Source organism: Boleophthalmus pectinirostris, unplaced genomic scaffold (assembly GCF_026225935.1).
Source record: "Boleophthalmus pectinirostris isolate CB_2022bp ecotype Guang Dong unplaced genomic scaffold, ASM2622593v1 HiC_scaffold_5, whole genome shotgun sequence".
NCBI lineage: Eukaryota > Metazoa > Chordata > Actinopteri > Gobiiformes > Gobiidae > Boleophthalmus > Boleophthalmus pectinirostris.
In genome coordinates, this window is record NW_026571404.1 from 19,350,936 (window position 1) to 19,377,128 (window position 26,193).

General features: G+C 38.6%; 1 protein-coding gene across 25 annotated transcripts in view; it reads right to left on the reverse strand.

Moving 5' to 3' along the window:
- Positions 1-6,534: 6,534 nt before the first annotated feature.
- LOC110156860 (neurexin-1a) overlaps positions 6,535-26,193 on the reverse strand; it is a 319,412-nt gene continuing 299,753 nt past the window's right edge. For 12 of the 25 annotated variants that reach the window (XM_055162536.1, XM_055162527.1, XM_055162533.1 and 9 more), the window contains 2 exons: positions 24,900-24,987; positions 6,535-6,839 (listed from right to left, as the gene is read on the reverse strand). In XM_055162536.1, coding sequence (XP_055018511.1) covers positions 6,535-6,839; positions 24,900-24,987 — 393 coding nt within the window. Of the gene's footprint in view, positions 6,840-20,146; positions 20,170-24,899; positions 25,018-26,193 lie in introns of all 25 variants that reach the window. The other 13 variants (XM_055162538.1, XM_055162534.1, XM_055162535.1 and 10 more) reach the window with 3 other exon arrangements.

The window sequence follows — 26,193 nt, forward strand, 5'->3', positions numbered from 1 at the left end:
GATTCTACAATGTGATATTTACATTCTCTCAGATGGGAGCGAAGAGACAATTTTCCCTAATAATTACAAGACGTATCTCATAGATCAAATCATTTTTGTTGTGACTTGACACAGGAACTGGCTACTTCAAATATTTGCTAATTATTTTCAGCTGCCATAATCTGTATAAAATATTAGTGGTCTACAAAATGTTGTTTGTCATCTCAAATCATGAAATACACCTTTGTTATTATGTTATTTTAGTTGTTTTGTATTCTGCTTTTCCAGGGGAGAGAGTGGCTGCTGGAACAGAAGCACAGTGCCATTGACCCACTGAGAACAAATGAAGGTAAACAACATTAGAGTGGTATCGCTGTGGATACGTAATCTAATCACTATGTTCAAACTGTCTGGCTCCATCATGTGAAATCATAAACTCGCTCACTTCTGCTGATTACGGCTGATTCTGATCACCACAGACAGCTGGCTGCTCTGGAGAGGCAGAAAAAGAGCATAGAGGGGACTAGCGCAAAATGACTTGTAAACAGTTGTTAAAGGGACACTGTGTAACTTTTCTGTTGAAGGGTTTGTCACCACACTTGTCCCCATGGAGATTGCTTGGTCTGGAACATTCCACAGTATGCCACTAAAACATATGTATTTCCATGCAGACAGGCAAATGATGCCACCAGGAAAAGTTACTGGTCAAATCTGTTGAGAGGCAAGCCCACTCGCAGTGAGAATGCATGTAATCCAACATATGTTTAAGCAATAAAATAGCACCTGTAATTAAAGAATTAGAAATGATAAATTCAATGCCATATTGTGGCAGACAATCAAATCTCCATGGAGACGAGCATGTGATTAAAAGGTTTCATAGTGCATCTTTAATTTGAAGAAAAGGGGATACTTACAGAGAACAATAAACACTCAAGAATGATGAATGTAAGTTTTTCAAATGTTTCAAATGGTCGGAGAGGCAGCCCACAGATTACCTCAAGAGTTCACCTTAATGAAAGAAATAACAAAACTAAAGCAAAAGTGAATGTCATTGTTGTTATGAGCAAGCAAACGGTGAGCTAACTCTGAACTTGAAAGGCCATTAGCCAGAATCACTACAAAAAGTAAGGGCCCATCTAAAGTTCCCTTATGAGCATTTTAGTTGAAAAATACCACAAATGTAACCACCATCTGGAGCAATAATGGCTTCCTGTAGAACCTTGAAAAAGTCCTGCACTTCAAAAAATATGAAGTACATGCTGAAGATTCTTTTAAGAAAATAACATTCAAAAATAACATTTTAGTCTAAATCAACATTCTATTCAACATGAAGACTGACAAAAACCTGTGAAAAACATTGTTGATATCAAAAACTGCTTTTAGGTTTACAGCCAATATGATAGTTGCTTTTAAGTGATGGGGTTGGAAGGTGTAGATGGGACAATGAGGCAGAGAGTTGAGGTGTAAAATGCAGGAAAGTAAGAGTTAAAGTAGCTGATGCCACAAAAATTTCAAACTCAGTTTTGATACTAAGGAAACTGTTTGATATGTGACAACAATTTTGATATGCCATTTCCAGTGCAAACATAATGGAGGTTTCTCTACAGTAATATTACCGTGTGGTCTCATACAGGCTGTGCTGTAGATGAAGACCATTCTAAAGCTATTTGAGGAAAGGTTCAATTTCGTCCTTGTAATGTCATTATCTCAACATGAATGCTTATGTGAATAAGAGGGATAATTCTGTAATGTAATGTAAAAGGAAACAGGTTTTCTAGACCTTTAGAATTTAGTTATGTGGCATTTTAACTCGTCGTCACCTTGACTTATCCTTTTGGCACAAACTGAACCAGTGCTTTCTCCCACACAGTCACTATAGGGCCATATTGGGACAGCCAGAAGGTTGAATGTGACGTCTGTGCCAGACTAGGCCCAGATGTGCTATGCTTTTGTTGGTTGCACTAACAGTGGAGTCTTGGGGACATTTTTGGAATAATTGTGTGTAAGTATAGAGAGGTGATGCTGTCATAACCTTGTTCTTCACACTTTGAGTTTGATGCAAACAATGTTTTGTAGGTGCAATGTAAAGTTAGATTTTAAAAAGTGTTTAACCAGTTCTGATGTTATGGAACATGTGGATACTCAAACACCAAGTCATTCTTTTGTTTAATGCCATTCCTTTGTAATGTCATGTGGTAATACAGGAATGGCTCCACTGGGTTTTTAAACTCCATACACCTTCACTAGAATTTTTTGGATGATTTTAGTCCTGGAACTGCCAATCTCTACTGAACAAAAGGTAAAAGGAGCTGTTAACTTGAAAACTATCACTACATGTTATCACAAGGTGGAACAGAGCATTTTTGAGCTTTAGAGGTGTAGACAGACTAATAATGAATACCCAGACATGTGTGAATGAAACAAAACACAACTCCAGATTTTTGGTGAGGAAACAACATTATAACATGGCTTAAAGCTCACAAGAGTCAGTTTTGTGTAATACAGGACCTTTAGGCATAATATTGAGATCCATAGTTACCTGATGGCCATTTTGTCGTTCTATTAATTTTCTTTCACTTTATTTTGGAGGGCTTTCTTATGCACACTTTCTCCAGCACCCCAGGGTGATCCAAAGTCATACCCAGGCCAGCCAAGAGACATGTCCTTGTAGTCTAGTGTGTCCTTTCTTCTCCATGCTTCCTCTCATTGACCCAAAACACCTCCACAAGGTGTTGTGTGAGAGGCACCTAAATCAGATGCCCTACCTCAGCAGACTCCTCTCAAAGTGGAGAAGCATCAGGTTTGCTTCTAGCTTCTCACCCTAGGGTCAGCCAGCAGCCAGAGGAGGAAACTTATTCACAATCCATCAATGTGTCAAAGGAATCATCATCAGTGTGTCAAAAGCATTGGCTGTTTTGAGTGACTGTTCCACAAATGATCAATAATGTGTGTGTAGTGTTTGTGAGATAAGGGTTAGATAGACATAGCAATAGGCTGCGGCTCCTTTGGATCTCTTTGTAAAAACTCTGTTTTGTATTTAAATATTGAAATTTGTGTCCCACTCAACCTTGCCTAAATAATGTGAACACAATTTGACAAGGATTCTGATCAGAACAAGGGATTAGGATTATAATATATAAGTATGTTTTTGTGTCCTATTACACTAAAGTAGTGTTGTTGCAGTCCAGATGTGTCCACAACTCAACGATCGTGATGTGATTTTGAAAAAAAAAAGTCTTGACCCTGTCTGGGTCAGGGTCAGGCTGGAGGTGGACTGACTTTGCAAACTCAGCTCAGCTCTTATGGATGTGCGAGTGATAAATTGCACTGGTGTATGTAGGAGACAGGACTACACTGTTCATGTAGGAGACAGAACTACACTGTTCATGTAGGAGACAGAACTACACTGTGTATGTAGGAGACAGAACTACACTGTGTATGTAGGAGACAGAACTACACTGTGTATGTAGGAGACAGAACTACACTGTTCATGCAGGAGAGGAGACAGGAGTACACTGCATATGTAGGAAATGAGGCTACACTGTGTATGTAAAAGAGAGGACCACACTGTGTATGTAGGAGACAGGAGTACACTGTGTATGTAGAACTCTGCACATCTTACATAAACCCTGGCAGTTGAAGTCATTGATGTGAGATTAGAGGCTGCTGTGGTTGGTGCACATATCAAGAGTCAGACAGCTGTCAATACCATTTCCCCTGTGAGAAACTAATGACATTTTTCATAATAAATGTGTTGCAAGGTAATGTAATTTCACTATTCTGCAACCTCAGGCAGTCTCTAACTAATGCTTTAAATTGTACACCATATCTTTGTTTTATTATTTATTATACCTGAGGACAATGTAATTTGTACTGTATTTGCAAAGAGTCTTCAGATCATGTTTTTATTGACTCATCTAAACTCACTTTCCTTCAGGAACTATCTTTAATAAATCTTAGGGGTTACTTGTTTACATAGAAATAATGGGTTCTTCTTCTTAGCTTGTATTGGCTCTAACAGGCTCCTAAGTAATAGTTCCAGTCATATTGCAGAGAAAGGACCTCTTATATTCCATGTAAAAATATGCTTAAGTAAAAGAGTAAAAGAAGACGTGTTGTAACTGTACTAGCTTCGCTGTACTCAGTAAAGGCCACAGTGCAGACATATGACTAAACACATTTGAAATGATTTTAATTTATCATATACTTTTAAAAATATGCCTCTGTAATGGTGTAATGAACTAGTACGTGAGCATGTGTGCGTGGATGTGTCCTTGGGCAGTATGCAGCCAAGTGAAAAGCTGATTCTCCATATGGAAATCTGTAACATATCACACAGAGCACGTTATCACATTAAAAGCTGCTTGGGCAGCTGATGAAAAGCTGTGACAGTCGGCCGACTCTCTGGGGGAACCATCTGCTGCTGCAGCCTTCAATCCGGTTCATCCGCTACATCACACCTTTGTGCGCGTTTCCCATTTCTCTGTGTGGACTGCTCCGATCAGGAGGAGCTGTGAGGAGCTCTGTCAGTAGAGTCTGCCCTCAGCCACAGTGCAGGCCTGAGCCGAGCGGGCTCTTATCCATGGCTCTCATCTCTGTTCTGTAAAGACACTCCTTTGTCAAGTACCATGTATATCTGATCCTCTGAATATTACACCAGTCAGGTCTAACTAAGATCTAAGTAAAGAACTGGCTCATACTATTCATTTAGCCTAGTGAACTTTAGCTGATGGGTAGACAGATTATCTAAAAAAAAAAAAGAAAAAAAAAGTGACATCTTGAGTGTCTCTTATCTGTTTTATCCCCTCTTAATGTCGGCTACAAGCTTCTGCGTAAACCTCATTTGCATCTGCAGCAGTGCAGAGTGAATGGTGAGACTTCTTTCATGCCACATTCTGGGTGAGTTTTGTCTCATTATTCAGCATGTATTATTAATATGCATTTATGGATGTTATAATGATGCTAAGTTTTTTTTGTGCATAAAATGAACTAGTTTTTTGTTTATGACCCATGCTTAAACACTGAGCATCTTGCATATTTATAAGGAATAAACAACATTACACAATTTTCCAAATCCTGATGAATAATGGCCTCAAAGTTGTGTTTGCCTGAACTTGTTAAAGAGGTCACTAGCATTTAATTTGTTATTTATTTTATTCATTTATTTCCCCAAAAACTATTTTCGTATATTTTTATGTTTGGTACAAGAAGATTTACAATGAAAAAACAAGTAAAGAAAAAATGAGCAAACAAAGAGCCTTGATAATTGTCATTTATAGTTCATGATAATTTTCCTCATACTCATTCCAAGCACAGGTCTCTGGAAAGCAGAAGTGACTGACAGAATGACAGAACATACACAGAACAGTTGAAATGAACTCTTATTTGGAGCTGGCCTGGGTGTAGCCATTGCACATTACCACACATCCATTCATTCTCTCACTCATGTTGCACCAGGGGATACAGAGGAAGGCAGTGTTTTCTACCAGAATCCCTTTGAAAGACAGCCACACAACTTTGCCATACCTCTCCATTTTATCAGCATTTTGCAGTTTGTTTTGGCGGGAACTGGGTTGGCTACTGTTTTGTATAAAAATTATATAAGTAACACATGTAAAAATAGGAGGAAATACCCAACTGAAAAACCAAACTCTTTATGCAGATGTCTTCATAAAATTGTCTATGTCTAGCAACATTTAATAACACTTATGTTCTCTTTTTGTCCACGTTTTATCCATTTTATTCCAAAAGAAATGGTTCGAGGAGCAGTTATAGTTTTGCATCATCTATACAACAGGCTATAAAACACCACTTTGTCACAGTCCAGAAAGCACATATAGATTGGTGGTTGTACTGTATATAAACATATGTACTGGTTTAAGATAATTTTGCGTGCATGGCTGGCTCCTGTCCTCTCCTCTCCGGACTTATTGAAAGAACTCACCATTCGGAGTTCAAACGAAAAGGCATCCAGATTTCTTTACTGGCACAATGGACATTTTGTTCCTCTAAAATGTGGTCTTTTGAAAGAAACCGTAATCCTGTTCTTATCTTGGTACCACCACAGCAGCTCAGCCAAGTGTAAGTCTTTCCTGGCTGTATTTTTGCTGCTGATCCCACGGACATCCATAGATCTCCACTATCCGATATTTTTTTTAGTCCAACGCGGATTGGTGTAGTTATGCATGTAATATTTCTTTCGGCTAGAAAAATGTCTCAACAACACAAACACAGGCAATGTAAATGAAAACATTGAGTTGCTGAATCTCCCTTTTTTGTAAAGTGCATCTGTGCCCCCTTGTTTGTACCAAGAACAAAGGAGATAGATGATGCTGTTCGTGACGCCAAACTAAGCAACATATGGGATAATGTTGTTTGGTCTTCTGTTCACTTATAACCAGAGTTTTCAGACAGTCTCTTCAAGTCATTTCCCTTCATTTAGTTTCCAACACGTAGGAAATAAATGACTAAATAGTGTTTTTATCATCTTTGTTTATACTGTACACATGATTTGTCTTTTCAGTCAAGTCAATCCAGTATAGAAAGTTCCTCGTATCACACATAGTACTCCTTATCTTTATTTTTCTTGTTCTTGCCCGACGTTTTTGCGGTGTTGACAGGTTTTTCCTTGACGACAGTGCCGTTGGACTGCGCCGAGTTGCTGATGTAGTTTCGGCTCTCGTCCACGTGGTAAGAGCCTTCGTCCCTGTTGCGGTATTTGTACATGGCGTATAAAAGGATGAGGATGCAGAGGGCGGCAGCTGCTACGATGCCCACCACCATCCCTGTCGTGCTGCTCGACTCCCTGAAGACCTCCGCCGACCCGGGGAAACCTTTAGGACTGCCACCAGTGGGATTGGCTGTGGATAGAGACAGAAGAAGTAATTAGATGTAATGTTACTACATAGTTATTCAAATTCAAGTTTAGCTTCACCAAGTCTGCGTTATAAAGTGAATGCAATAATTTGTCAACTCTTAATACCCATATTACACGAGTTTATAATCTATGTTATAATATAATTTACTCATCAAAAAACATACCCAGAGTTGTGTTTTGTTTAATGGAAATGGAAAACACTCTGTCCCACCTAGTGTTCCACTGTGTTTTTAAACTCCATACAACACCACTAAAATCATTTGGATAATTTCAGCCGTGGACTTGTCAGTCTCTTCTGAACAAAAGGTAAAAGGTAGCCTTAAATTGAAAATTACAGCTTTTCTGTTTGAGAGAAGAAGTAAATATGCATGGTTTGTTTCAAACGTGTGACTGAAACAAACCACAACTTCAGTTATGTTTTGGATGAGGAAACATCATAACATAGATCAGAAAATAGTGTAATATGAGCCCTTTACATGAGGACAGAAGTTGTAGTAAAATTGTAAAATGTCTAACAATCTTTCATTTGCAATTGCAGTGTTGATTAACTATTGTAATCTGTTTCCCCTGTATTTACATTTTACAGTCTTTTTGTGTGTTCATATTAATACAAACAGATAAATAAAAGTTATGTTCTTTTCTCCCAGGCCCTCATGTGGATCAATATTACGGCTTAGGTTTAAAAAAATACCACAGTTAAGGATGCCATGAGGAGACTGCAGCTAAAGTCCATGTGTTTGATGGGTCTGGCCTGCCCATGCGGTGAGTCGGAAAGATCAGAGCCAGCAGCACTTTATCACACTTATAATTCAATGAAGCTTTTGATCAAAACAGATTATTGTGAATCACTTCCTGAATTTTAAATAGACTGTGTGAATGACTGCGGGCTGACAATACTAAATGCTTCATGAATAATACAGATTGAGAATTGAAAAACTTGTTCAAATTGTTTTTTGTAAAGATGATGCCTTCAGATTAGTTTAGAAAATACAAAGAATAAAAAGAAAATTGCATTCTCTTTCAAATTGACATATTTTTACTACAGTTAGAGCTGCTAAAATATATGCATTCCCAAAACATAAATATTTTGTTGAAATTTTAAATCTATTCTATGTGGTGTGGTATCTTTTCCTTAGTATTGAAATCATGCTTGAATGTTGTGACAACACATTTTTACAGTATTTCCTACACTACATTACATTTTAGTACCTGGTGTTATTTGTTGCATTTACAGTGAATGCATTTGGTATCAAGCTCTATTTTTGTGCTTCATTATTTTTCTGTTGTAAATTTGCTTAAACTTATCTCAATGAGTCATGCCCTGACCACAGTGGGATGCATGAACATATCAGAGCTGACATATCCACTGTACACTCAGCGCATCAGAGCTGGGTACTGTATGAAACACAAAAAACAGGATCCAAATAGGCTCCGGTTGAGTCAGCGCATTTGGCCAAAGGCTTCCCCCACTTCCTGTGTTTTAAATAGCTCCAATGAATGGAGAGTGTTCTCCGGATATTATTAGGCCTCCTGATATTATACAGTCCCCTTGGCTCATGATTTTGTAGCAGTCATCATTTCTGCCCAAGCTGTCTTTGTTTTGTTTGGTAAATTTAAACTCTCAGAAAAGCAAAAGCAAAACTCTCAAAAACTGTTTACCCGTTGAAAAACGTATTATAATATATCAAAATATTTAGCTAATTAAACATAAAGCTTTTAGCTCAACCTAAAAATGAAAAGATTAAATGTTTTTCTTTGATAAAATAATTACATGAAAAAGGTGACATAATATATTTATTTTTGGTAGATACTTCAGTTTTGGTGTCAATAAAAAAATTCAATCAAATGACTGTTCACCTACCACAAATTTGTAAAGTGCCTGGAAATGTGCTGTATAAATGTAATGATAGTCTTGGTCCTTTTATATGATCGATTAACTGTAAAACTGTGGTCTTTGGAAAGTTTTGAGAATTGTTAACACATTCAAATGAGTACACAAATATGAGTGATCCACACTTCCTGAATGACAGGACGTGTTGTGTCCAAATGACAAGTGTGAAATCTGTCACCCAAGAAGCCAGGCTTTTTTACTGGACAATTCTGAACCAGTTATTGTCTGTGTCTTTGTGCCTTTGTGCACCTAAGACCCATACAGCTGTTGATACTGCTTCATCCTGAATAAGATCAGCAATGGGAAAGATGAATAAATTAATGTGAATTACCACCTGTAAAATACACTGAAGTCACCTGCTAGCTACATAGTCAGAACCACTTATTGTACATAGTTTTGCAGCCTTAGTTGCACAGTGTTGATTTGACCATCTTTACACATTTTTGTAAGCATTTCTAATACTCTAGTGTAAATCTTGACACTCTGGGTATCTTGAAAGGCGCTATATAAATGCAATGATTAATTAAAAATTAATTAATACATGAATAATTAATTAATTAATCTCATTAATGGACAACTTTTGACTTTGTTTTGAGTTTGGTTCATGACATTGAATCTCAGCAGCTCCAGCTCTGCACAGACTTTTGGGACCCATGTACTTTGAACCAATTTGTTAGCGCTCACTTCCAGACTGACACTTTAATGAACACTCATTATACATGGACTGTGAGTGAGGCTTGAGAGACCTGAAGCCCAGACCAATGTTGTATAAATTAAGTTGACTACTTTCTTCAGTCAGGTCTGAACGTGTCACCTGTCACTTATTTTTAGTTTGAGGCATGTGCTCATAGACAATGTGATGGAAAAAAAAAGCCAAGGTTGCTTGATAAACTCTGTGAATATCAACTTGTCTGGAGCTAATTTGAATCAAAAATGCTTGTTTATTTTTTGTCAATAAATAATTGGTCAGTCATGCAAATTGTGGAACTATGCTAAGGTTAGGGCACCTCTATATTCTGTATAGAATTGTTTGCCAACAGCATCTATAAATTCTATTACATATGAACACCTTAAAAATCACTCCACAATTATTTTTCTTTAAAGGTGCACTGTGTAACTTTTCTGAAAAGGGCTGTCACCTGCTTGTCTCCATGGAAATGTTATTACTTGCATGGAATTGCACTTAACTGGTCAATCTTGCATTTATTAAATTATATGTGTTTTAATGGCTCAACAATACCTTAAAACCCTTTAGTGGGGTCCCTTCTCCACAGAGCTCACCCGTAACTTGTCCTGATGGCACCCCTTTCTTTTCTACATGGACATAAATGTGTTTGATGCCATACTGTGGAGCATTTCAGGCAAAACAATAACATCTCCATAAACATGAGCAACTGGCAAACCCTCCACCTGAAAAGTTACATAATGCACCTTTAATCTTGATCAAAGTTTCCCACATGAAGCGAGTACTCCCTAGCTTGTGTTTTGTTTCTGTAGTAGCTCTGTTGATATCAAAAGCCATCAAAAGCTCAGCTTGTAAGTGTATCCAGTTTAACCTCTGAGTCTTGTCTTAGGCGTGTGTAGTATTATGATGATGATACGAGAGCTGGTTCCAGTTGTGAGCGTCCTGTGTGCCGCGTGAAGGACAGCAGCATTAATAGGATGATACAGCACATCTTGTCCCACATGCTACTTCTGTGCTCACTCCCAAACGCCGAACAAGCACAAAAAGACCTGTGCTCTGTGAGGGTCTGTCCTTCAACATAAAATTAAGGCTCTAAACGCTTTCTCCATTTGCATGAGCATGGTATGATTATTAATCGTGAAATGTTATGACACACATTTTTGTTTAACTTTTCTCAGTATATCATGGTCAAAGTTTGAGTAGAACCAAGCAAACAGACTTTTACTTTATTGAATGGTAAATGGCCACACTGCAAAGAAATTGTCATCTTTGAGCATCCACAGTTTGTAATAAGGAACAGGAAGGACTGAGTAAATCCAAGTTGATGTATTAGAGTTAGAAGAATGTTATTAATATTTTCATATTCTGTGCTTTTATTATTCTTTGCAAGTATGTTTCAAGTTTGTGTTGAAATTTGCTATCTCTTGGAAAGGATTCCCTAGAAAAAGTGGTTTCAATTGGATTCTCCTAAATAAAGGTTAAAGTGTGTTGCTCAAGCACACAACAAAAGTATTAGCTGGGGAACATGAATATGTTGAACCTGGCCTCTCTAACCTACATGTGCTCCAGGTTTGCTAACATAGTGGCCTATAATAAATGTACTCAATCATCATTATACTAAGATGTTATATTCACCACTGAAAGATAATTACATAAGGTCTTCCCTGCCTGCCAAGTGGTCAAATAGCCAAGCCTAGTTGACCAGAGACATGTCTGTGTGTTTACCCTGATCAGAAGCCCCTTGTATGGGTCCAAAGCCAGCAGAGATCCAAGGACACACAGGGGCTGCACTGGGGATTGAGTGTGACTGAGCGTAGCAACAGATTAGCTTTGCCTGTGACAAGCCACTTATCCTGGGAGACAGGTGTGAAGAATGCTCTCGCCTTGTGGGCAGAAGCCACTGGTCTTACAATGCTCTAGTCCCAGCAGCAGCAGCAGCAGCAGCAGCAGCTACTGAAGGCCTTAAGAGTGAGTTACTCTCATATCCACGACCCTTGCTTTGTTTTGGGTCAAGAAGTGGGAGTGTAGGTGACACGGACAGTGAGTCATGTGCTAACGCTATTTACAGTACAGTACAGTCACAGATGTACTGTATAAAGATGTAAGGTGTGTCTGGGGCAATGATTTAACTGTTTGTGTGAAGAAAAATCTGGTTGTGGGTGGGTAGATATGAGGCAATGATTTTAATTGTAAAGCACTTTGGGCTACATGCTATAAAGTTTAATTTGATGTTTATATGAGTACAATATAAAACATATAGTACACATAACCAGTGGCTGGGCAAATCAAAATCACTTCACTTCAAAATCTCAGTGCAGCTCAACAGATTCTGTGTCAGGGCAGATTGAGAAGTGTAGCAGCCCTCAGGACAAAAGTGACCCTCCTCTGTGTCCTGCAGCCATCACAACAGTGTCCAAAGGGAGCCAGGTGAACTCTGGAGACACAACAGGAAAGCCTCTATTAAAGCTTCTCTCTGCTTTATTGTTTCTGTCAGTGATGAGATGGGCCATTCCCTCCATGTGTTTGCTCTGGAACATCTTCAGCTACATTTAGTGTAGAAAGTTCATTGCATTGTTGTGATAAGTCTGTAGCATTTCATAGCTAGCTGGCTAGCATAGCTATCTACAAGCAGGGTCGCCATGGATACAGAAAAACCAAACTGTTCAAATCACACAAATCAATAGTCCTTAACTTCTGTCCTGCACATCTCAGTTGGTCAAAATCCCCAAATATTAAGTAAAAAAAATGTAACATAAAAAGTGTGCCAGACAGTCAATGCAAGAGCAGCCAACCAACGCCATGGCAACCGTGGGATCATATATTGTTGTTTGCTTTGGAGATGAAATTCAGAATTATATAACTGCACATAACCCGGCTCATGCCTATTGATATGTGTGTCACAGATATTGTGAGAATTCATCTTGCTGCACAAGGTTAAACTGCATGAGCACTGCGCACAGAGATCAAGGCACCGTCTTGCAAATGTGCTGACAAAACTTCTAAGCCATTCAGGAGACAAGATTGTGTACCTTTTTATATTAATTTACTTGTGGATAGCGCTATTAGATTATGTATTTATGTAAAACTGAAATCTCTTGTGGCTGGTGGCTGAGGTCTAGCACACTCAGACAGTGTGAGTCATGTGGTCCCAGTGGCTCAGTGCACTGTTCATGTGAGCTGACACCTCCAGCTCTGGCCTTTGTTATTTTCCCTTTCCCTGGATCTGTTGATTAGCTCTCACCAGGCACCAGTCACACAGCCAGGCATGTCAGTGGGACACATTCAGTCAACTCCAAAATTCACTTTGACAACCAAAAGAAGTCAAAAAGTTAATTTGGTTAATGTGAAGTTGCACAATAATTTACGTGCGAGTGCTGGGGCAAACAGTGGGCAGTCTCTGGAATAAGTGGCCATTAGTTTGATGCATCATCACCTGCCTATATGATGTATTTTCTTACAATTTAAAATTCAAAATCCAACCCAGGTAACTAAAGTTGCATAGGGCAGATTGGCAGAGATCCAGCTGCATGCCAAGCCCACATTCACACTGGGGTAGCGTGGGTCATGTGTCTTGCCATTAACAATTTCATATTTATATAGGAAACGAGCACACCAGTCGATGTCACTGTCTGCTATACTGCATTGGTACAGTATAGTAAAAATGTAACTGTGATATAATAATTGCACCTTTCTGGTACAATTATCTGGTGTTTTTGAAAAAAGTATTCATTCAGTTCTATTCTCAATTACGACTCTTGTTATTTTGTCAAACCTGGATCAAGCCCCTCTACAATAAAACATGCAGAGGTAAGCAGAGTAGCCAAAAATTATATTGAAGTATTTTATTAAACTTTTTTACTTACATTTCATTACTCAAGTAGAAGTAATGAAGTAGTGGTCCAAGAAATAAAGGTGAAAGTAAAAACTAATTTGGGGAAACCAGTACTTAATTATAAGAGCTGTCTCGACATAACATCTGATTTCCAATTTGAAGTTTAAATAAAATAATAAATAATAAAACACAAATGTTAAAACCATTTCATATTATCAACATAAAGATTTTAATTTATACTTACTCACAAGGCTAATCAAAACATTTCCTCAAGTAAAAGTACTGATAAACTGTAAAATATTTTATTTTACGAGTAAGTGTATAGTATCCAAAAACTGCTACGTCAAATCTAGGATAAATGTACGTCTACTTCCTCTGCAGGTTAACTTGACATTGCAAAAATAAACTCTGTCATGACCCTTTGTCTTCATAATCGAGCAGCCCAAGCATATATTACAAAACAACACCATTTTGATTTTAACACATTATTGTGAACCCTGAACTTGTCTATTTACAGTTTTGTCTCCGGTAATGTGTTCTCTCAGAGGAGCCTCTCATAGGAGCCCAGCCAAAATGCCTCCTTGTGTCTGTTCATTAACACTCCATCACCTCTGAATGAAGGGACATAAACTGGGGATGAAATAGCGCCTGAAACAAGTGTTTAAAATGATGGCTGCTCTATACGCTCTACTCGAGTGCACCCATGGGTAAAATTAGACACCGGGAAAATGACCTTAAAGTGGCGCCTAGCTTCATGGCGGCGTAGCGGGGGGTGCACTTGTGAAGAGATAGAGGCATGAACCAAAGGGAGGGGGGAGACTTTTGAAGGATGAGTAAGAGCCATACCTGAGCAATTATGTCCTCAACATCATATAGCAGATTTAGAATACAATATCGCATCCAGGGCAGTTCAATGTCCTGGCCATTCTATCCGCAAGGAAGCAGTTATTGTTTCAACCATTTAGTCACAAATCATTTACGTTGGAATCATGATAGCGAAGGAAAACAGAAGAGGTATATTGCTACTGCATTGTTTTTGATCTATAAATGTGAGCAAAGGGACTGGAGCAGGCTAGAATTACGCATCGCTAACCGGAGAACCATTAAAGACGGAGATATTGGGGACAATGAGATGGGCCGTGCACAGAGGAGCATTTTTCTCCTAATTCCACCTGAACCATCTCTTCAGTATGGACAGCGTCTCTCAGCTCCCCTCAGATATTAGCTCTGCCGCAATGAAACTTGTCATTTAGAAGGTTGTAAAATGCTCGGCGCGATTGCCCTTCTTTTGTGCCATATACAGAGAAATGGGATCACAGATTCTCCCCCTGTCAGCCAGGATTTGAATAAATAGCGCTCTTCAAAGACTATTTTTCCTCATTTGCGAGCGAAAGGGTTCATTTGTTTTGTAATTTGTAACAGGGCGAAGCGCAGGTTGACAGGGCCAGGGATGAAGGGAAGCAGGGGGAAAGAGAGAGGCATTGTGGGTAACTTCAGGTGCGAGGTTCTTGTTAGGAGGTAATGGAGCAGGCCGGAGTACTTAGGAGATATTAAATGGACAGAGCGGGTTGCACCTCTCATTAGTTGCCGCTGGTAACGGGTCAAGAACCTGTATGGGGAGAGCATGAATGATGCACAGTGACAAGGGAGTGAGGAGAGGCAGCTTTTTTTGGAGCAGAGGTGAAAGGAGAGACGGAAACATAAGGTGCACAGCCAGGCTCTTCTTAAGGTGGTATGGATTACAGTGGTGTGATTTTTTTTTTTTTTTTTTTACTGTATTGATTCTTTCACAATTCATCTACACCCAGTCATTGTATATTGCCTTGAAGAGGTAACTAAAGGTGCTACTGAAAGTTCACACCTCACTGTGAGTGGTTATATCAATATGTCATTCACTCAGACATGACATAAGCTGACCAATGGGAGGAGATGGAGGAGAAAAGTGTATCCAAGCAAATGGCCAGATTCAACTTTGAAATGACAATATATGAATCACAAACCAGGCAAATCCATGTATCATTCGTTCATTCGTTTTTCAAAATAAAACCAAAAATAAGAACATGAAAAAACAACAATTTTCTTCATTATTTGCCTCCAAAACCAAAATGAAAAAAAAAGAAAAAAGTTTACCGTTTCTGTGACTTAAACTGCAATGCTGGACTTTTTCACCGCATACAGACTGAAGCAGGACAAAACAGGATTAAACCAGGTCTAAGCCAGGTCTAAACCAGGGGCAGTCCTGGTTTCAGTCCCAGTCTGGTCCCAGTCTCAGTCCTGGTCTGGTCCTGGTCTGGTCCTGGTCTGATCCCGGTCTCAGTTCCGATCCTGGTCTTGGTCTCAGTCCTGGTCTCAGTCCTGGTCTCAGGATTGAACCAGAACTGAACCAGGACTGAACCAGGACTAAACCAGAACTGAACCAGGAGTGTTGGAAATGGGAAACAAACGTTATCTGTTTTTTCCATTATTCATTTACACTGAAAAAAGGCAAATCGTTATCAGTTTTTTTCACTTTGGTTTTAGAGAAAAATAAAGAAGAAAATTGTTGTTTTTTTGTTTCCTTATTTTTGGTTTTATTTTGAAAAACAAATGACTGAATGATACACCGATTATGGCATATGAGCACAATTTTCATGTTATACCCCAGGAAAAGTACTGTTACTTTAAAAACACTTATTCCTGTTCACAACACTCTTGTTTCCTACAATCTCATGTACCTAGGAAGAGATGGGAACAATAACCAACTGCCTTTAAACCTCTTGTAAGGGCTGCACAGTATGAGGGGGAAAAAAGTGATGAATATGTTCTTGTACTTTGTGTATAGCATATAAAATGACTGTTATTATGTATACTTATATTTCAATGACTTTACTAGGGCTATATCTGGATGGAGGGGTAACTATGCTCTGAATCTACTTCTCTCAAAACTGTATTGTAGCTCATTGTTGTCCACTCTTGTTTTTCTATAGCGACCCAGGCCGACTCAGTGACACTTGACTGTTATTCAGGCAGATTAGTGTGATCCCGTCCCGTCTGCTGGATTCTCATCTCCACTTTTATAATCACGAGTGTCAGAGGCATCACTGAACTGCAGCTCAGACTGTAGACAGGTCAGTACATCAGCCCAAACACTTATTTCACTCTCCTCCTTATCTAATTACACACGTGTCCATGAGATGTGATGTGGCCCCCTGTATGTGAGATGTCTGCGTTCATGTGTGTGCTGCTCTGTGCTCTCTTGTGATGAACTGAGGCCTGAGTGAGCATGAAATCAACTCCTGGTACTGTCTCTTTAAAAGGTGTTTGATTTAGTTCACTGAGAGGCATGGTACTGTTTAAGCTTTGGCCTGCGGGGATCTGCTAAAAATGGAAAGATAAAAGAAAGAAGGCTAAGCTTAGTCGGCATGGAGAGCACAAGTTGGAAGTTCAGATGGAGAAAAAGGGTCATGGATCTGTTATAATGATTTCAGATCTGTTTTATTCTTTGTGCTTAATTTTCACAAAGGTAAGCGTAGTAGAAAGAATGTGGCTTGGGTGTACTGCCTGTGTCACTGCGGGGTCTAGCCAAGTACACAGCCTCTTTTAGCTGTTCAAAGACATGCATGAGTTAGTTTCTAAATTGCTCCTTATCTGCTATATAAAGTACAGTGTTGGTTTCGAAGAATTTGGGTATTAAACAAATCTTCAGTGGGTTGGATTCATGATGTAGAAATGGATGATGACATAATTTCATTTACAGTTTTTTTGGTAGAAATATCCAAAATCCTCAGTATTTGTTAAGGATTAGCTCCACATTAATCCATATTGATTTTATTGGTTTCATCTGACATAAATCACTTCTTTGGAGTTTAATAATGGCACCACTTTCTGAAGCTATTATTAAAAAAAATTGGTTTATTTATACTGATAGAGAAGACATTGATGTTTGTGCCACTTTTTGTTTCATGTGGATAGGCCCAGTAGAAATACAACCACAAACCAGGACAACAAATCTGCAATCTGAAGTGGAAAGAAGTGTAACTGAATAAAAAAACATCAAAACTTAACAGTTTAGCAACTCAAATATCTGCAAAAATAAATAAATATGATGTGATTTCAACCACTTAGTCACCGGCACTCTACAATCCTATCTTTTTCCACATAATTATCGTAAGTGACCTATGGCTGTCTGCCATTTTCTGTTTTTAGCAGAGCAAAATCTTTCATGCCCTACTTAGTCTCCACACAGACACATTGTGTTATCATCACTGTCAGCGTGCCATGTGATGTGTGCAGAGAAAATAAAAATAATTGAAAATAGAAATATGGAGGGATCAGTGAACAGAGCCAGTGACAGCGAGTGTGAAATCCTGTTTTCTCTAAGAACGCACTTTATTTAAAATCGGATGTTGTAGAAAAACCTTGATGAATAATCCTTGGTGAGTAAGCGCACAATGCCAATGCAGAGCTCCTTCTATTCTTTCATATTTTTGAGGAAAATAGTCAAGGTCAAAAGAATGTCGGAATTTTTGAACTGACAAGAACTCTCATTGATCACACTGAATTGAATCCGTCCGTCCGCTCACTGAATGACCACTATTCTTGAGTGGGAGAGTTCACCTGTAGTCCCAGATATTGGCCGTGCTGGTGCCTGGTCCCTTCCCCTGTGTTGAGAAAAGCAGCAAAAGGCTCAGTGACTTCCTGCTGCGTGTGATTGAATAACCTATTAAACGTGGGCTGTGACCTCTTAAGCCTGCGCGGAGCTCTTAATATTTCATTACTCTCACTTCTACTTTTAAAACAATAATTTGCTCTCATTTTTTATTCCCCTGGGTGCATTGCCATCGGGTTAAACACCACATGTATTTGCAGTGTGATTCATTGGTTTACTTTTTGTACTGTTTCCCCGCCCATAAATTAAGTCTATTAAAACCAAATGTCAAACACATTACTAGCTGCTAATGCCATCGCTTGAGGACAGAGGAGAAGAGGAGAGGAGAGAGGAAAACTGCAGATGATTAACCTTAACCTGCCTATGGGCTATCCACAATCACAGACCCAGGAATAAAGAAGGGGATAGAGAGATTATTTGCGAAATGTTAAGATGTTGTAGTTCTCAACTGGGACCGCTGTGCTGCTATACTGCCGCTGGTGCATTTGAGAAGCAAATCCCATACAAATCAGATTTCATATGACTGTGTGTTACATAATTAATGAGAGAGGAAAAATCAGTGTGTAAACATATAAAAAGACAAACATCCTGTCACAGCTTCCTGGGCTATGCAAGATGATATTACGGGTCGGTGCGCTGTGGGGTAGGGGAAAAACACGGATATATCAGATTCAAGCTGGTTTGAAAAACATGTGTGTTCATTTATCGTCCTCTGCTTATTCTTATCGGAGTTAAAGGGAATGGAGTGGATCCCAGCAGCTATGGACAATGTACAGTGTGGACAGTGTTAAGCAAGTTACATAAGCAAAATGCAATTTACATGAATCTGTCTCAGAAACGATGTTAGCTAGTCCTTCCTGTCAGTTTGTCTTGTCTCACCGTGTGCACTGGGAGTAGCTGAAGAATCTATGATGACAAAGTGTGGTTACAGCCTCCAATATATTTGCAAAATTGTATTCTTAGAAGGAAAAGGTCCTAAATACTCCATTAAGCACTGATTTTCACATTTCAAACAGTTCTTCTGCGTTCTTAGTAAATCTGATTATGACTTCATGTTTGAATTAAATGTTCTTATGCAACTTTTCAGACAGCTTAAGATCAGCAAATAGTGTTGTATTGCGAATTATGTTTTAATCAAGAATTTGAAGTGAAGTTCAATTAAGTTCATTTTGTTTTCTAGGAGATGTTATTGCTTTGCCCAGAATGTTCCAAAATGTGGCATCAGACTTATTTACTCCTACAGAGACAAACAGGTGACGCCACCAGGCCAAGTTACAGTTCAGACCTGTTATAAATGCAATGTATATTGCTACTCTACCTCTTATGACTTAGTAATAACAATAATCTTACATTTTTTTTATAGTCGCAATTTAACCCAACATGTGAAAGCAGGCAGTAGACCACCACATCAGTCCCATACCAATGACAGACTTCAAAGGCACTGGCTGTATGTAACCTTGATTGGGGTCAGTGTACACGAGCTGCCCCCCCCCCCACACGCCCACACGAGGCTCCAGAAATGAGGTCCAACTGACCCCATGCCGCGCCGCACCAACCTGTTCCATTAGCGTCAGCGCAGAAAGCCTCGGTGCTACTTGGTAATCAGCACCAGTCATATTTGAGTCTATTTCCACACACCAAAGCCATCACTTGTATTAACACTCGGCTGATTGGTCAACACTTGAAACTAAACTGGGGAATATTTTTCTAACTTTTTCTTGGGTTATGTGACCTTTGTTGTAGTTTGGTAATGTATTTTAATGTAAATTTATGATAAGAAACAACTATAGAAAGCGGTGGTAGGTTTTAATGAATTATTTATCAAGAGTGGTAATATTATATACGTCAAGGTGCTTCAATATGTATAGAGTCGAGACACTTTTATACTTTTCCCTATAGGTTAAAGGTCTCATATTACGCTAATTTCTGATCTATATTATAATCTTATTTCCTCATCAAAAACATACCCGGAGTTGTGTTTTGTTTCATTCACACATGTGTAACAAAAAAAAAAAGCATATTAAAGCTACATATTTGGGAGTTCTTCTTTCAAACAGAAACTCTATTCCACCTTGTGATATGTGGTGATACAGGAAGTGCTCCATTGTGTTTTTCAAGTTCATACACCGTCAATGGAATCATTTGGATAATTTAAGACCTAGAATTGTTAATTTCTACTGAACAAAAGGTAAAAGTTAGCTCTTAATTTGAAAACTACTGCTTCATGACATCACAAGGTGGAACAGAGCATTTTGAGCTTTGGAGATGTAGATAAACTAATAATGCTGGGTTACTCAAACATGTGTGAATGAAACAAAACAATTCCAGGTATGTTTTTGATGACGTAACAACCTTCTAATGTGACTAAAACCTCACAGCAGAGCCCTGCACCTGACGCAAAACAGTGCAGTGCAGGAGCAAACTAAACATGAGGTAAAAAGTAAAATAGTGATTAATGTATGCCTATCATGCATCATTTGTTCTGGATGTTTCATTTGACATAATAAAAACATTTTAAGCAGCCTAAATTTGCGGACGTGGTCTAATCTGGTGCATGTTTTAGACAATTCCTTTCCGCTTCTCCATGTTTGATATTGCAGATGCGGGAGGGAGCAGGAATGAAAATTACAATTCTTTGCGGGCACTGGCGAGAGCGGGAAAATTCTACTCCGCGCAGACCTCTACCTCACAGCAAACATAATTTGTGTATTAATTAAAGGACTTTTAACAATAGAAAACAATATGCCAACTATGTGAGTAGAGTTGTTTTGACACATAACTAAGATACTTTTCTATTCATTTATTGCCGTGTAAAAGTATAACTGACTTGTGGACCTTTTACTTGGACAAGTGTATGAGCTGTTGCATAAATCCCCACTATTTTATTTTAACATAATGTTTTAACACCAGCTTTTGTAAAAGGTGAATGAGTTCACACATTGTCACTTTAAGCTTCAACACTTCAAGTACTTATGCATCGCAAAGACAGATATATGAAAATACTCTCCTGTAATCATTGTCTTCAAAGCTATTTTTAATCAACAGAGGTTTTCTAGTGACTCCCTGCTCACTGTCAGCCTTGGCCCATTATATGTGTTACAGCATCAGGGGCCGTGTGCATCTCCAGTGGCGTCCAAAACCAAGGAGTGGATTCAATTTGCTGCAGTGTGATCTAATCTTAGTCCTATGGGGTGATAAGATGCTCTGGTAGTGCTGTTTTGCCCCATGCTTTCTGGAGCTAAGGGGAATAATGCAAAGCAATAAGTGAGTTTGACAGATAGACGTCACTCTGACTATGGTCCGGAGAGAGCGGAGGAGTGTACACGGGTTATCCAGGGATGACCTTGAGCTCATTTAAAAGTGACACCTCGTGGGATTATTTAGCTAGTGACATGATGGGTTAGAAGTTCAAGCTAAAACAGATATGGCTGTACAGTATACTACAAAGAAATGTTATTGTGAGCAAAGGCAAAGTGCACAGATGTGTTCAAATAATTATGCTCCTCCACCTGTTTCTGTTTGGTTTTTCATTTCAGGGTCATCATCCCAAAACATCTGCCTTAGTATGCAGCGTTAGTTTAAAATAGATTTGTTGGTTTAATAAAGAGTCTTTCCTAGTACAAACCTATTGATTGATACTTCAAGATGCACAAAGAAGAGTACATAAAAAGGCTTGGATGAATGGATTTCTCAAAGTCAAAAATATAAAAACATATAAAAAGAAAGGTTAGATAAGAGAACTGAATATTTGGCTTTTTATTTTTTTTTTACCCAGATTTCAATTGCGACGAATATGTTTTTAAAACTGTCGCTCTCTCTGTGTGCCCCTTTTAACCATTTTGCATAACATTTTTCACAAAAGTGAAATGTTAATTTGTGAGATTTACTACAGTGCATTAATACTGATATTGGTATCACTTGTTGACAGTGATACCAACAGCAGCAAAACAAATATAAGTTATTCATATCGTAACCTTGCTCTGGGTGGGTTGTCGTGAGGGTTGGGTTTACAGACTCAAGAGAATCCATCTTGTATGGCTCACAGCTAATCAGTTTGAACCCTCTTTTAATGTTTAAATTAGCCAAAACTTGTATTGTTTTATTGTACAAGCATGTTAACTCTGCTGAGAGTCCCTCCTCCTCCTGAACTAAATTGACGGGAGCCATTCCAGATTGATAATGGGTACAATTAAATTCAAAGTGCTACAAATATAAATCTGGTGTTAAATATGCTATGCCTGGATAATTGTAGTTCATAGATATTATATATGATTTTGAAATATGCAGTCCTTTCACAGTTTTACCGCAGCAGAGAACTTGATACATTCATATGAATAAAGACAAATGGGCAGTAATGTGAGAAAGTTCTATGGGGCGGTGGATCTATTTGGTGCTGTAGAAACGGCAAGTGTCAGAGCTGTGTGTGTGAACTGTTGTGAATGTAGATATTAATCAGTGTTTGGTGTTAGACAGCTGCCACCCTGGAGCCCACAGCCGGGTGTCATATCCCCGTCACAGAGCACCCATAGGAGCGGGATACTCCTCTCAGGGAAAGAGCCTCTCCGAGCAGCAGGCAGTTCACGGCTCATGTTTTGGCAGATGCCCTTGTCAAAAACATCTCCTAATGCAAGATGCTGGTGTTAGAGTCATATCCTGTGTGGGGTTTGACACAGGGAGCAGATGTGCAGGGGAAGCAGCTATTCTGATTCCATTGTGATGTACAGTATATGGCCTTATGAGAATGCTTCTATTGTAGGTACAAGGAAGGCATTGCTTTATATGCTTTTGTAAAGTTATATGGCAATTACATATCATGAAGATTATATTACAAAACACATACAGTCTGAAATCCAATTATTTATGTTTTGTTTCTAGTTTGTACTGGCTACAAAAATGCACACCAAAAATGTGATCATGATATGATTTCTGGAGTTATCAGATTATTGAAATGTCATGTAAACAGTGAGGTGAGTAATCTGATTTCTTTCAAATTGTTTTTGCAAAAATGTCTTTGTCAAAGCCTGTGCAGATGTGAACACACTAACTAGCAAATGTGGAAAAACAAAGATTAAAAGAGTTATTTAAAATGTATTGGATTTTTCATATAACTTTCTAATTTACTCTAAAACTTGATTAGTGCACACATGTTATTCTCATTTTCAGATTTTTACTGGCCATGTAAATGTACCCAGTGAGATTGATGCTGCTTTGGTGTTTGGTATTTATGCCTGATGTCTTTCTAAATACAACCCTGTTTTGTTGAGGTTTAGGACTAGCACAAATAATTACATACAACCCAGGATTCAGTGAAATAAACAGCTAGAAAATAAGGTAGTCCCATTCTACAGTATTGTGAATGTTATCAGTAAAAATGCCAGAACTTTGAAAAAAACAGTGGCTAACAGGAGCACATGTCGCAGTTTGATGTTGGAGGAACCGGAAGCAAAGGAAGTTGATAGTGTTAGCTGTGGGCCAGACATTAATTTAGCCTAGCTTTATGACCGCAGCCTGATCAATAGCCTGTCTGTATGGAGAGGGGCCCTGGGTCTCCACTTAATTGCTCTGTGCACTTCTCATCACTCCAGAACTCATTGGAAAGTCTTTCTATTCACAGTCCTGTGCGTTGGTAAAGGGTGAATGGACTCCCTTATAGGAGTAATAGAGTGGTACATACAGACAGACAAGTGGATTTGGTAAAGTTTTAGCTGACAATACTTTTTCATAGTGTTTCATAGTGATGTTATATTAGCACAGTTTCTATCGCGATTAACAATTTAAGATTTGTGACTACTTTTAAGGTGTTGTGAAATCATTTTGAGTATGAGTTTGTTGATCCTTTTTATGTATATTATGTGTAGTTATTTTTAAGTGTTATCCCCCCAAATATTTAATCTTTTGAATGGTGAAAAGTTCAGTAGTAAAGTAGTTTATGCAGTGCACAGAATTACCCTACAAGTACATTCCCGATGATTATCCTGTTTTATATTTTAGAGAGGTTTTTCTAAATGTGAAATGATTGCGCAAGTGTATTATGATATGCGTTGTTGTTGCCAATTCACAGCTCTAACTGGGACCATCATAAAACAAACATCCCAGGTTTATCTGAATATGTGACAAAGCGAGTTCCCCAAATCTAATTCAGGATTCAGTCTGCATTATTGTTATTCAAATGTGTGAGAGCTTTGCAGCAGTTCAAAGGGCTTTTGATGAACAAAAGCACCTGATATATGCTCCATAGCTCAGGCCTCAGAGGAGTGCCTCACACAGCCACTATTGTTTGCAAAAGAAGTTAATTAACAACATTAGGGACCAGTGCACTGCGGTGTACACACACTCACACGACGAGCCAGAGTCATGCTGATGTGATAATTACTGCTGAGTTTCAATCATCTCCCCACATGTGATTTATGAACGCAGTCACAATAAGAAATCGTGAAGCACCCGATGAATGCCTACACTTATGTTTAGACGTGCTTTTGACAAAAATAAGCTGCTTTTCCAAAAACTGAAAAAAATTCAAACAAAGATCTGACAATGCATTTGTATATAGGAAAATGCATCCAACTACAAATGTAAAAAAAATAAAACTATCTAAAGTTCAGCCACTTCATTTTACATAAAATCTATGGCTTTTTAAAAAGAGCATGTCCCTGGGGTAATTAATGATACTGGTCTAGTGGGTGAGCTTCTTTTAAAACGCTACAACTTAGACTTTTAAATTCTTAATGATCATTTTACATAAGTTCTTAGTGAACTGGCAGAAACTTTTATATAAAAAACAAATAAATGCAAATTTCTTCATGGTCTTATGCGTCAGATTTCCATTATTAGATCAACAGTGCAAATAAGGATACATGTGTATTTTGTGCTTCTTCAGATGTGCTCTAACAGTGTAGTTTCAACAGTGCAGAGTGTAGTGAGTGCGGTGCAGGTGGATAGGACATACAGAACAATGGGACAGAAAAGTAGAAGAAAAGGATGACTAACCTAACCCACCTGAGCTCGGCTCACACGGATCTATGTCCTCATCGTCACTGGGACACTCTGCGGATGCCACCAACAGGTCATCTGTTGTCTGCAACAAAACACAAACAAACATCAGGGACTCTGATTCAACAAGGCCCAAGTCCAGCTGAAGTGGTACTCATGGAGGTTTAAACAACACTCTATAGACTTCACTCGTTGTCCTCCTGAACCCAAGAGACAACCAAGTGTGATTTGTGGAGCTCTTTAGATGGCTGTGAGCATAACCAAAATATGTTCTCCAGGTTTATTTTGAAGACATACAGGTAATTGAATGTTAAATCACTGCTGTGTTGTGGAAAGTGGTTGAGATGATATTTGGGTCAGTGGTTCCAAAACCACATGTAAGTACACAGGTACACAAACTCCTCCTTGATTTTAGTACATTTAACTTATTTTTCTGTCTTTTGGAATAGTCCTTGTTCAGATTAATGCAACAATGGATTGAGGTTTCTTGTGTAAAATATATTATCCAAATTTACACAAACAAGACATTACTGGAATCTATATATATTTAAAAAAAAAAACATGTTTTTTGCATAAATTTAATAAGATGCAATGACAAGTCTTTGCAATCATAATGCAATTATGTGTGAGCATAAGATAAAATGTTTACATAATAACACTTGCTTTCTTCATGTTTCTCAAGGTTGACCATATTAGGAATTGTCTCCGGTGAGTTAGTTTCAAGAGAGGGGGGGGTTTATCGGTCAAACACAACAGCTGCGCCTCCACTGTCCAGGCAACACCATCTTTATAGGAACAAGATCCGATTATGGGAGAACGTATCGGGCGAAAGTTCACAGTGCAATCGTCAAGTCACATGCTCAATTTGTGGCTCAGCGTGTGGCCGAGCAGCGCCCTTCAAGGGGCTGTTTAGAACCATCACACCCCCTGACATTTAGAGGACAAGCAGCTAGAGAGGAAGAGCTACACATGGGGAACAGAGGCCAGTGTGCTCAGGGTCTCTCCAAGCTGTTAGTGCTATATGGTGCACATCAAGGCATTATTGTCAAATGAAATATGGTTACATCATTCTGTTACATTGTTATTAAATATTATTAATTATTAAAAAGTGCATAAACTTAATTTTGTTTCAGTTGGTAATTTGTGTGAAACATTTGACAATCACTTTTAAAAGACTGCTCTTACATAAAGCATCTTAAAATCTATGAATTGAATTGAAATCTGTTGCAGTGGTCAGATTATTTACATTGCGTGCATTTACAAGGCGTGTGGGTCTGGAACTGTATCTCAC